Source organism: Pseudochaenichthys georgianus, chromosome 6 (genome assembly GCF_902827115.2).
Source record: "Pseudochaenichthys georgianus chromosome 6, fPseGeo1.2, whole genome shotgun sequence".
Classification (NCBI taxonomy): Eukaryota; Metazoa; Chordata; class Actinopteri; order Perciformes; family Channichthyidae; genus Pseudochaenichthys; species Pseudochaenichthys georgianus.
Genome location: NC_047508.1, coordinates 31,538,645 through 31,550,375, shown reverse-complemented (window position 1 = coordinate 31,550,375; position 11,731 = coordinate 31,538,645). Strand labels below are relative to the sequence as shown.

Genomic DNA, 11,731 nt, shown 5'->3' with positions numbered 1-11,731 from the left:
AAACAAAGTATGCCTTAATGGTGAAATACAATTTATACTGAATTTCAAATTGGATATTTTGGATTAGTTCATTGAGCATTATTTTGAAAGTTACAACCGGGTAAACCAAGTAAATATATCTTTATTGACTCTGGTGATTCTCGCATAGTTGTGAACTTGCGAGGGGGAGTCAAGGAGTTCGTTGGTAACCTGGAAAGTACAATGATACAACGGCAGATAATTAAATATACTGACAAAAGAGGCTAAGACAATAATGATTAAACATGGCTCTGTTGGAACTCTACACCGAGGTAAGAGAAAAGTTACATGTCTGTGATACTATAGAGAAAATAATACCTTAATGTAGTTTCACAAAAACATATGGAAACTTTCTCAGGGCTCTGGCAGGTTGCAGAGATAACTATGAGGAAGCTGGATTTATATTCTCATATAACCGTTTTACTTAACTTTTTAAATGTCACCTGAATCTTTATTACTTGTTAATATAATATAAACTGTACTGAATGAGAATTACATTTATAGTGGTATTTGTTTTAACAACTATTGTAAACATTAATATATTTTTAAATTCTAACTTTTAAAACTTTCCAGTACAACAGAGTGTGGATACCAGACGCAGGTCATGTGTGGAAATCAGCTGAGATTCTGAGAGACTTTCATCTTGGGGATAATGTTCTTGACTTGCTTCTTGAAGATGGCACTGTAAGTAAAACGTGACTAATAAAACATACACATGCAACTGCAATGGATTTATGATGGTTGGAAGTGACAGCTGACTTTACATAATCTCTGTACAGGAGAACCACTACCCTGTTGACCCGGCAAAACCACAACTTCCTCCTCTTCGCAACCCGGACATCTTGGTGGGGGAGAACGACCTCACGGCTCTCAGCTACCTGCATGAACCTGCAGTCCTGCACAACCTTAAAGTGCGCTTTGTGGAGTCCAAAATCATCTACACCTACTGTGGTACCGTCTCCTTTCACTGGCACACTTTATATAAGCACTACTGTGTGTGCTCATGGCTCAATTTACTGTTTCCTCATTTTCAGGTATTATACTGGTAGCTGTAAATCCTTACAAACAGCTTCATATCTATGGAGATGCAATCATTCATGCCTACTCAGGCCAGAACATGGGAGACATGGACCCTCACATATTTGCAGTGGCAGAGGAAGCATACAAACAGATGGCCAGGTAAATAAAAGCTGGTTTGATCATAAAGTAGGATATACAGTCTAGTTATAGTTGTATATATATATTTTTATTATCAGAAACCATAAGAACCAGTCCATCATCGTCAGTGGTGAATCTGGAGCCGGGAAAACAGTGTCTGCTCGGTACGCTATGAGGTACTTTGCTGTTGTAAGCAAATCTGGAAGTAAGACTCGAGTTGAAGACAAAGTTCTGGCATCCAATCCGATAACAGAGGTATGTTTTAGTAAAATCTCCAATAAACAATAGTAATCACTTTATATGTACAGAACTTTTGATACTAAAAGTACAGCTCACAGTGCTTTAAAAGATGGCATTATTTATTTTGTATTTGAACAGAGCTAACAATAGTTTATTAAGTTGGGAAAGGTTGATCAATGGGCAATGTTTCAGTACTCTGACAACAAAAAATGTATATGTAGCACTCAGTTACTTTTTAAGACAACTTGTGGTGAGCTAGATTTAAGATAATTGATATCCTTGTGAAAACTTCAAAAGAGACCTGATGACCCGAGGGGATTTTCTCTCAGGCAATAGGAAATGCAAAGACCACCAGGAATGACAACAGCAGCCGTTTTGGGAAATACACAGAGATCGGCTTTGACAGGCGGTACCGGATCATTGGAGCGAACATGAGGACCTATCTCTTAGAGAAATCCAGAGTCGTGTTTCAGGTAGTGTATAAGATGAAAGATGTTGTTGACACATTCTTTATAGTATATATCCGATCCATAGCAATAATACCTTTGTTATTCAGGCAGACAACGAGCGAAACTACCACATCTTCTACCAGATGTGTTCCTGTGCTCACCTGCCTGAGTTCAATCATCTAAAACTGTGTGAGTGTCTGTCCTGAGGGTTTATTCTACAGTCCAATCTCACACATTCTCATTGTATAAATACTGTATTATAAGATTGTATGATGATGTGATCATATATTCCTGTCATCAGTGAGTGCAGATGAGTTTGCCTACACCCGCATGGGCGGTGAGATCACTATTGAAGGTGTGGATGATGGGAAGGACATGGAGGAGACTCGGCGGACCTTCTCACTCCTGGGTAAAACAAAACACGTAATCTGTCAGACTGTAGCTGGCTTTTAGTGTGGCTTAATGTAACCTTGCGCTCTCTGCCTCTCCAGGATTGATGGAGGACTTTCAGTCAGATGTGTTCAAAGTGTTGGCAGCAGTTCTGCATTTGGGGAATGTGGAAATCAAAGACTCTGGAGATGGAAAATCATCAGTTCCAGTGAGTCCCAACTACTTCAGCTATGCATTTTGTTTATGAGGTGAGATCTTAAAATATGGTTTCCATATCTTCCAGCCCAGCGATCCACACCTGGCAGTCTTCTGTGAGTTGCTGGGTGTGCGTGCAGAGGGTTTGGCTCGCTGGCTGTGCCACCGGAGGATTGTTCTGGTGGCGGAGACGGTGGTGAAGCCGGTGCCCAAAGAGCGGGCAGTAAACGCCAGAGATGCCCTAGCCAAGCAGATCTATGCCCACCTGTTTGACTGCATCATCAACAAGATAAACACCGCACTGCAGGTTCCAGGAAAGCAACACGCTTTCATTGGGGTTCTGGACATTTATGGGTACTTCAGACACATCACTTTTTTTTCAGCTGCTTGATGATTCATGTCACTTTAGTTGCTATTGTTGATGCTATCTTTGTGTCCTCTGCCCTCAGGTTTGAAACATTTGACACCAACAGCTTTGAACAGTTTTGTATCAACTATGCAAATGAGAAGCTTCAGCAGCAGTTTAACTTGGTAAACTTCACACTCGTCCCAAATCATTGCAAAACTCTGCATACAAACCTTTATCCACTCAGAGGGTCATTCTCTTGTCTTTATTATTTTCAATCAGCACGTGTTCAAGCTGGAGCAAGAGGAGTACATGAAAGAGGACATCCCATGGACGTTGATAGATTTCTATGACAACCAGCCGGTCATTGACCTGATTGAAGCGAAGATGGGGATCCTGGACTTGCTTGATGAAGAATGTTTGGTAATGTAATGGATGTGATGAGAACTTGAACTATTACTGTTTGTTTTGTTCTGCATCCTTGACATATTTCATTTGATTCCACAGTTTCCTCAGGGCACGGATCGAAGCTGGCTGCAAAAGCTTTTCAAATATCTCGATGCCAACCCTCTGTTTGAGAAGCCCAGGTTATCAAATGAGGCGTTTGTGATTCAACACTTTGCTGACAAGGTGCAGTCTGATAATGCTTAGGAACCCGTTTCATGCATGATTTAGCAACGAAGTCACTTCTTCTGTTACACATTAATAAGCCTCTTGGATTCCTGACTGATGTTTATCTCTGTTTGAACATGAACAGGTGGAATATCAATGCAGAGGCTTTCTAGAAAAGAACAGGGACACTCTCTATGAGGAACTGGTTGACATGTTGAGAGTCAGTGAGGTAACCAAAGGCCCTGTTTTCTTCTGGCTTTTAAATGTCATCTGTGTCATGATTGCCAACCAATGCAGCATTCTTTTTCTAATTGTATCGCATTTCTACTGCGTTCAGTTTCCTTTTGTGGCCAACTTTTTCCAAGAGGAGAAGCAAAAACCTGTGACCACTAAAGTTGTCCAAGTGAGGCCCGCCAGACCCGGAGTGAAACCAGCCAATAAACAGCAGAGAGCCTCAGTGGGAGATAAGGTGAACTGTTTACCTACTGTTGCTGCTCACTGGAGATTGAAGTCCCTTAGTGAAGTTTCCATAATATTCTGTATTTACCAAAGTCATTGTTTCCTTTGTCTCCTTGTTATAGTTCTGCAGCTCCCTCTCTTTACTGATGGAAACACTGAATGCCACCACCCCTCATTATGTGCGCTGCATTAAGCCCAATGACGAAAAGCTCCCATTTGAGTCAGTGCTGGTTAAACGGTGTTTGACACCATCCACTGTGTGTTCTCCTAAATCGTTGTGCACGTTTGTGTCTGAGGTGTAAGCGGGTGTTTGCTTGTTTTTCCAGATATGACTCCCGGAGGGTGGTGCAGCAGCTGCGAGCCTGTGGAGTCCTGGAAACTATTCGTATCAGTGCACAGAGCTATCCCTCCAGGTGACTCTCAATGATATGAGACTCCCAAACATATGTCCAAATGCTCATGTTTTTAAAGGCAAACGTGTTCTTTGTCTGCAGGTGGACATACATTGAGTTCTACAGCCGATACAGTATCCTAATGTCACATCAGGAAGGAGACCTCAGTGACAAGAAGCAGACCTGCAAGAACGTGCTGCAGAGGTTGATTCAGGTTAGACGCCTCTTTTTGCTTTATTTGAAGTGGGGCGGTTTGAGGTACTTATGCATAGTCGAGAGAAACAGGCAAGAGTATCGACAAGGAAGTAAAACAATGTAATGCTATCAACGGGTGGGAGCTAACGGGAAACTGCCGGCGTTATATAATCTATTCCCCTTGCCAGCAGAATCCATTGTGTAAAAACAGTTATTATACCATGCAGACCACAGGGGGTGCTGGTCTATCGCTGCCTCTGTTGCTTGGCTTGTTTATATCTTGTTTATATTATAAGTCACAGAATAACACAAACAAACTGATCCGTCCCACATTAAACAAACTTTTAATTGAAATGCATCGTGCTCATGCAATATTGGGCACTGCTTGTGTGTTCATAGTTGTTGTGGTTTGATCTCTAGGACTCCAACCAGTACAAGTTTGGTCGGACAAAGATCTTCTTCCGGGCTGGTCAGGTAGCTTATCTGGAGAAGCTGCGCCTGGACCGGCTGAGAGGAGCCTGTGTGACCCTGCAGAAACACGTCCGCGGGTGGAGCAAGAGGAGGAAGTTCCTGCGCATGAGAGAGGCGGCCATCACCCTGCAGCAGTACATCCGGGGAACAAAGACAATCCGGTTAGAGGCCTACAGTTATTTCTTCCTGCATGCCTTCCTGTTGTGTATGTCAGGTTTAAGACATGAACATCATCCACTTGTTTTTGCAGTAAAACAGTGACTGCTGCGGCTCTGAAGCAGGGCTGGGCAGCGCTGGTGATCCAGAGGTACTGGAGAGGTTACCGCATGAGACAGGTCTTCCATTTAGTCCGTGTGGCCACCGTCACCATCCAGGCCTTCAGACGAGGCTGGATTGCCCGTAAACGCTTCAAAAAGGTCAGAGGGAGGTTGATTAATTATGTATTTGATATGGTGACAGTACCAAGTGTAACCACATGGGATTCATGCTCTGCTAACTGTCTTCTCAGATGGTGGAGGAGCAGAAAGCCCTGATTTTACAGAAGTATGCCCGAGCATGGCTGGCACGGCGGCGTTTTCAGACCCTGCGTCGGCTGGTGATCAACGTCCAGCTCTCCTTCAGGGTGCAGCAGCTCAGGAAGAAGATTGAAGAGCAGGTAGAGATGCTTCCAAGGTTATTATCATTATCAGATGTGGCTTTTATGACGAGGATATATTTAAATAGTTGTCTCCGTACAGAACAAAGAGAACCGCGGACTGATGGAAAGACTCTCAAGCTTGGCCAACTCCCACTCTCACACCGTGGACAGGCTGCAGGGTCTGGAGGCTCAACTGGAACAATCAATCAACCAGAAAGTATCTTTGGAGGCCAGAGAGAAGAAAGTGAAAGAAGATGCTAGCCAGGTTAGTCATGAAGTTGATGCTTGAAATCGAATACAGTAGTTGGTGTATTTGCTGCATCTTGTTTTGGTTATGAAGTGTACTTCAGGAGCCCTTTTAAAGCAGTTGTATTCTATCACAGATAACAACACAGCTTCAGAAGGAAATGGATGCACTCAAACTTGAAAAGCAGAACTCGGAGAAAAGGTTTGACGCTTCTTCCAAAGAAGCCAAAGGTAAAAGGGGTCATGATTCTTATATATGCTATCCTTATTGTAGTTTGTACCACATGTGTAACTAGTTCAACACTCTAACAGAGAGCTTTGACCAAATGAAGACGAATCTTCAGGAAGAGAAAGAACATGAAGCAAGGTTTAGAAAGTGAGTCATGATGAATGCATCTTTTCTACAGCACTGCTATTTGTTTACATTGTGGCTCTGTGGTTAAATTGAATACGTCGGGTGATGAGTTGATTGTTAGCAGAATTGCAGAGAACAACATTGAGATCCAGAGGATTGACCACGAGAAGGAGGTGGACACTCTGAAAGAGGGGATTAAGAGATTGAAAGAGGAGAGAGTCAGCCTGCAGAGAAAGATCGAGGAGGGGGGCCAGGTGAACGCTGAACTACAGGAGCAGGTCGTCCAACTCACCACACATGTCAAAATCATTCCCGAGCTACGGAAGAATCTCAACAACCTGCAGAACCAGAGAAATAACATGGACCGGAAGATGAGAGAGCAGTCGGAACAAGCCAGAGGTACATACCTTTATCTTATACCTTCAGTTATGAAAATAATACCTACAGTATTACACATGACTACAAACTGATGATGACCCATGAATATCTCATGCAGCTAAAATGAACGATATCACGAGACAACTTCTTGGTGGTGTCGTTGAAGAGAACGTTCTTTTGGGGTAATCCGCATTTTTGAGGTTTTTATTTCACACAGTTGTTCCATATCTCATTTGGGATTTTAATCTCACACATTATTTCTCCGAAGGCTAACTCCAGACAACTCTGAGAAGAACTGTGATGTTGAAGATTTGCTGGCAGCCTTTGATGGTCTACAGAAAGCGACCAGGTCTATATTGACTGTAGCAAACCTCTCACTTTATGTCTGAATAAACAGTGTTGTGCCTGTTTGACAAACTTGTTTACCTTTGATCCTGTTTGACATGGTTTCTCCTTTTGTGGCAGAATCCTTGAAAACCACCAGAGGGAGCAGAAGGAGGGCTATGAGACCCAAGTGGAAGGCTTTACGTTGAAAGTGGACCATCTTGAAAATGAGAACAGCAAGTTGCAAAACCTGTTCCAGGAGAAAAGTAATGTCAACGAGAACATTCGCCAAGAACTGTCCAGGCTCAGCAGCGAGAACTCAGTGCGTACTGCCTTCTTGGCCACATTTACTTTCTTGGTATAGATGGGGTTCGGAACATGCTGCCATTTGTGCTTTCTCTCTTATGTAACGTGACCCACAGGTGATCCCGGAGCTGAAAGTTCAGGCTTTAGAGCTCCAGAGGCAAAAACAAGATTTGGAGGCCCATGTGGAGGAGCAGAGCAGAGAACTAACAGGTACATCGGTTTCACTTTGAAGCTCTTTTGCACATTCCTTGTTCTTTTGTTCATGTTTTTTGTATGTACTCTGAAAGACAAAACTGAGGAGATCACAAGCGTACTTCAAAAGAAGATTCAAGAAGAGAGCTCACAACGGAGGTAAGATAGTTGCATTGATGTCGGTTTCTTGATTAAAGAAGTGATGGTAATTTCTGAGTCGGCCTGATTGTGTTGCTCGTTAGGCACTTTGAGGAGAGAAGTGAAGAGCTGGAGGAGTTGAAGAGGGAGCTCGAAGGCAGAGTGGACGAGCTGGGAGAAGAGAACGATCACTTGAAGAGACAGCTGCAGATGGAGAGCGAGGCCAAGAGCAAACTGAGACAGGAGACTTCACAGTTAACCGCTGACAATATGGTGTGTGACACAACGCAAGTGTCCGAATGTCTTGTAAACACTTTAAACACATCGTGCTTTTCTTTTCAGGACTTTGAGGAGCAGCTCGACCAGAAAGACAGATTAATAAAGAAGCTACAGAAGCAAATGAAAAGCCTTGAAACATCACAGAGAGGTAGCTTTGTGGCTTGTGCGAATGTTTCATACGATGTATTCACCTCCGCCATATTCATCTCTGTTTCCTTTCTCACACAGCAAAGCAAACGTCTGCGCCTGCAATCCCCAAAGACTTCCTCGGCATGTTGGAGTACAAGAGAAAGGATGAATCCAGACTCATTCAAAACATCATTCTGGGTATTCGTCCTCTGCATTATTCTGCATTCATTTTGTGACCGTCTGCCCGACTAATGCTAATGGAGCAGGAATACATTTGAACTACAGTAAACTTGATACATTCTGCTCGTAGATCTGAAGCCCAAAGGTGTGGTGGTCAACATGATCCCCGGGCTGCCGGCTTACATCCTCTTCATGTGCGTGCGCCACACCGACTACCTCAACGATGAAGTCAAACTCCAGACTCTCATGAAAGGAGTCATCGGTGCTGTCAAAAAAGTCATCATAGTGAGATAGAGTTTAATTTCATTAGCCTTTATCTTGACTGTGGATTTGCTAAACGAATAATGATCCAAATGCTGTTATTAAGAATCCTATCTAAGATTAGTTAACCTGATTGTATGCAGTTGTTTAATTTAGTATTATTCATTCATTTTGTGATATTGATAATGTGCAAAGGATAATCAGCTACACATATAGAAAGATATCATTTGTTTGGCTGCTGAAAATTAATGAAAGGACCATTTTTCATTTCAGAGTCACCACAAAGACTTTGAGTTGCTGTCCTTTTGGCTCTCCAACACGTATCAGCTGCTCAACTGTCTGAAGCAGTACAGCGGGGAGGAGGTCTGTCTTCACTGAACTCACACTGGTTACACTGTTGTTGTATCTGGTAACAAAATTATATTTTCACTTTCTCTTTTTTTCTTTCTGTTTTAAAAAAGGAGTTCCTAAAACAAAATACTCCTCGCCAGAACAAACACTGCCTGCAGAACTTTGATTTGTCTGAACACAGACAGATTCTCAGCGACCTGGCCATTCAGATCTACCATCAGTTCATCTCAATCATGGAGAAGACCCTCTCTCCTGCAATTGGTATTTCCTCATCAGTTCCTCATTATCACATTTGAACCGTATTCAACCTCAAATGTGCTGCTTTACTTTCTCCGGACAGTTCCTGGTATGTTGGAGCACGAGAGTCTACAAGGGATTTCCAGCATGAAGCCCACGGGTTTTAGAAAGCGTTCGAACAGCATCTACGAGGACTCAGAGACACACACCATCTCCTCCATCGTTCAGCAGCTCAGTGTCTTCCAATCCACCATGAGCCAGCACGGCATGGAGCAGCGCCTCATCAAGCAGGCTGTCAAACAAATGTTCTACCAAGTGGGAGCGACCACCCTCAACAGCATCATGCTGCGCAAAGACATGTGCTCCTGCAGGAAGGGGATGCAAATCAGGTGTGTGGTTGTTTTTTGATAATTAAATAGTATTGTTACATTGATACAAAATAGTTATAGTGGGTGCCAAGTAGCTCACCTGGCGTAGAAGGATGCCCCTTGTACTAATACTGATATAGGTTTCAATTCGACCAGCAGCCTGTCTATCTTTAGCGGTACTAATAAAGCCATTAAATACCTAAAAGAAAATACAAAAAATATATTATTTCATAGTTTCTCTGTTTGTGTAGGTGTAACATCAGTTACCTGGAGGAATGGCTGAAGGAGAAGGAGCTGCAGAGCTCGAATGCGATGGACACTCTGAGGCCGTTGTCTCAGGCCGCCTGGCTGCTGCAGGTCAACAAGTCCACCGACGAGGACGCCAAGGAGATCACCGGCACATGCACTGAACTGAACCCCGTTCAGGTACTTCATTCATTTTCGCACCTGCAGTATTTCTGTTATATAACAACATCCAGCTTCACACTGAAACAATACTCTCATTCAAATGTGCAGATTGTCAAGATTCTGAACTCCTACACCCCCATTGATGATTTTGAGAAAAGAGTGACGTCGTCATTTGTCCGAAAAGTTCAGGTGAGCTTGATTTGGTGATTTTCAATTTAGCAAGTTTTTCAAATTTAAAATAGAGTGTAATGTCTTCAAAGACTTGCCATACTTGTACTTCACTAAATATGCTTATCTGCTCCTTGTTGCAGTCGTTACTACAAGATCGTGACAGGTCCACGCAGCTGATGCTGGACTCAGATTATCGTTTCCAGGTCACGTTTCCTTTCTGCCCGTCCGCACAGGCCCTGGAGCTGCTGCAGGTCCCCAGCAGCCTCCACCTGGACTTCCTCTCCAGGATCTGACACTGATCCTGACCTTTCACTCCTCATGACTGATTCATAGTGCAGCAACCTATGGCTGTGTATGTCATTGTATATATAAATATGTAAACAGTAAACACCATATAGGTGTAATAGAAGTCTCGCAATACATCACCTCCATAAGGAAATATATTTTCTATAGATTCTTATATTTTCAAGCATTTATTTTGTTCGAACTGCAACCCATATATTCTCATATTAACTTAAACCACAGAAAATGAACCAGAAACTCTTGTTTTTTTTTAATTGATTCAGTGTTTCAATCTTCTCTCAATAAAAACCCCAGCCATTCCCTGGTTTTAGCTTCTTCAGCGATTTGTACGTGTCTCTTTGTTACATCACTGTTACCTGAATTCAGCTCAATCCATCTAGAAAAAGCAGCCTTTAATAATACGTTTCCCAACATAAAGGTTTAAATGCTGTTTAAAGTCTTTCTGATGAGGTTAGCCAAATTGAAATATAGGAAGTCTCATACTGACATATGATCCAACTAAGGACATGACCTCAGCGCTTTCAGGCGCTGTTAAAGTGTAAAAGAAAGAAAGTAAGTGGAAACAATAAAACAGTATTAAAATAAACAGAGGATTTCATAAAATGTTAATCTATTTCTTTAAAGATTCATGTAACAGCTATTAAAACATGCTGAATACATGTTTTCATTAAAATAAATGGTTGTATGTTAAAAACCTGGAGTGCCATATGTATCTGCTTTGTTTTTGCATCACTGACAAACAGTATTCAGTTTTCCATGTTGGAAGATTTAAAATAATTAACTAAAACAGAAGAGTATCAATCAATCAATCAATGTTTATTTATATAGCCCAATATCACAAATGTTACATTTGTCTCAGTGGTCTTCACAGTGTGTACAGAATATCAGTATGACAATACGACACCCTCTGTCCTTAGACCCTCACATCGTACAAGGAAAAACTTCTGAAGAAAACCCAGTTTAAAGGGAAAAATGGGAGAAACCTCAGGGAGAGCAACAGAGGAGGGATCCCTCTCCCAGGACGGACAGACGTGCAATAGATGCCGTGTGTAAATTGAAAAGATAATACATTTGCAACATAGGTAGTCCAAATGTTTGGAAATGCATGTGTGTATAATAGGAAGATGAATCCATCCAGGACCGATGCCACGACTCGCGATCCAGGACACAGGATCGCAGGATCATCCATGACTCCGGATCCCAGCGTATATAGACACCAAAAAGAAAGACATTTGGGGAAGCTGGGTTAATCGGAACATGAGTGTACACAGGTATAGACAGAGAGAAGGAAGAAGTAAGATGTCCCCCGACAAACTAAGCCTATATCAGCAAAACTAGGGGCTGAATCTAATCAGCCCTAACTATAAGCTTTATCAAAAAGGAAGGTCTTAAGCGCACTCTTAAAAACGGATAGGCTGTCTGCCGCCCGAACACAAACTGGAAGCTGATTCCACAAATGTGGAGCTTGATAAGAAAAGGCTCTGGCTCCCATTGTACTTTTAGAGATTCTAGGAACAACCAACAACCCTGCATTCTTGGAACG

At 42.5% G+C, this 11,731-nt stretch overlaps 1 protein-coding gene across 2 annotated transcripts; it reads left to right on the top strand.

Annotated features, from left to right (window-relative positions):
• The first annotated feature begins 165 nt into the window (after positions 1–165).
• On the top strand, positions 166–10,507 carry myo5c (myosin VC). Of its 2 annotated transcripts, none has more exons than XM_034084620.1 (40): positions 166–290; positions 592–702; positions 798–969; positions 1,053–1,197; positions 1,275–1,431; positions 1,746–1,889; positions 1,973–2,054; positions 2,167–2,274; positions 2,357–2,463; positions 2,539–2,804; positions 2,900–2,981; positions 3,079–3,219; positions 3,304–3,426; positions 3,554–3,637; positions 3,746–3,877; positions 3,990–4,087; positions 4,194–4,280; positions 4,362–4,473; positions 4,875–5,086; positions 5,176–5,341; positions 5,434–5,580; positions 5,663–5,827; positions 5,946–6,039; positions 6,121–6,184; positions 6,288–6,562; positions 6,660–6,723; positions 6,810–6,890; positions 7,007–7,187; positions 7,288–7,381; positions 7,459–7,522; positions 7,606–7,774; positions 7,844–7,928; positions 8,009–8,107; positions 8,220–8,374; positions 8,624–8,713; positions 8,812–8,962; positions 9,042–9,327; positions 9,558–9,732; positions 9,823–9,903; positions 10,026–10,507. In XM_034084620.1, exons 1-40 carry the CDS (start codon positions 264–266, stop codon positions 10,176–10,178), a joined length of 5,229 nt encoding a protein of 1,742 aa, XP_033940511.1. In that variant the 5' UTR covers positions 166–263; the 3' UTR covers positions 10,179–10,507. The 2 variants fall into 2 exon arrangements, with proteins under 2 accessions (XP_033940511.1, XP_033940510.1); XM_034084619.1 differs by having other exon boundaries at positions 6,285–6,562.
• The last annotated feature ends 1,224 nt before the right edge of the window (positions 10,508–11,731 follow it).

Excerpts from the sequence above, each read along its gene's own strand:
- myo5c (XM_034084619.1), top strand. The coding sequence starts at position 264 with ATGGCTCTGTTGGAACTCTACACCGAG. Across the intron at positions 4,281-4,361 it reads GCACAGAGCTATCCCTCCAG|GTGGACATACATTGAGTTCT; the intron begins GTGACTCTCAAT and ends CTTTGTCTGCAG. Across the intron at positions 6,724-6,809 it reads GAAGAGAACGTTCTTTTGGG|GCTAACTCCAGACAACTCTG; the intron begins GTAATCCGCATT and ends ATTTCTCCGAAG.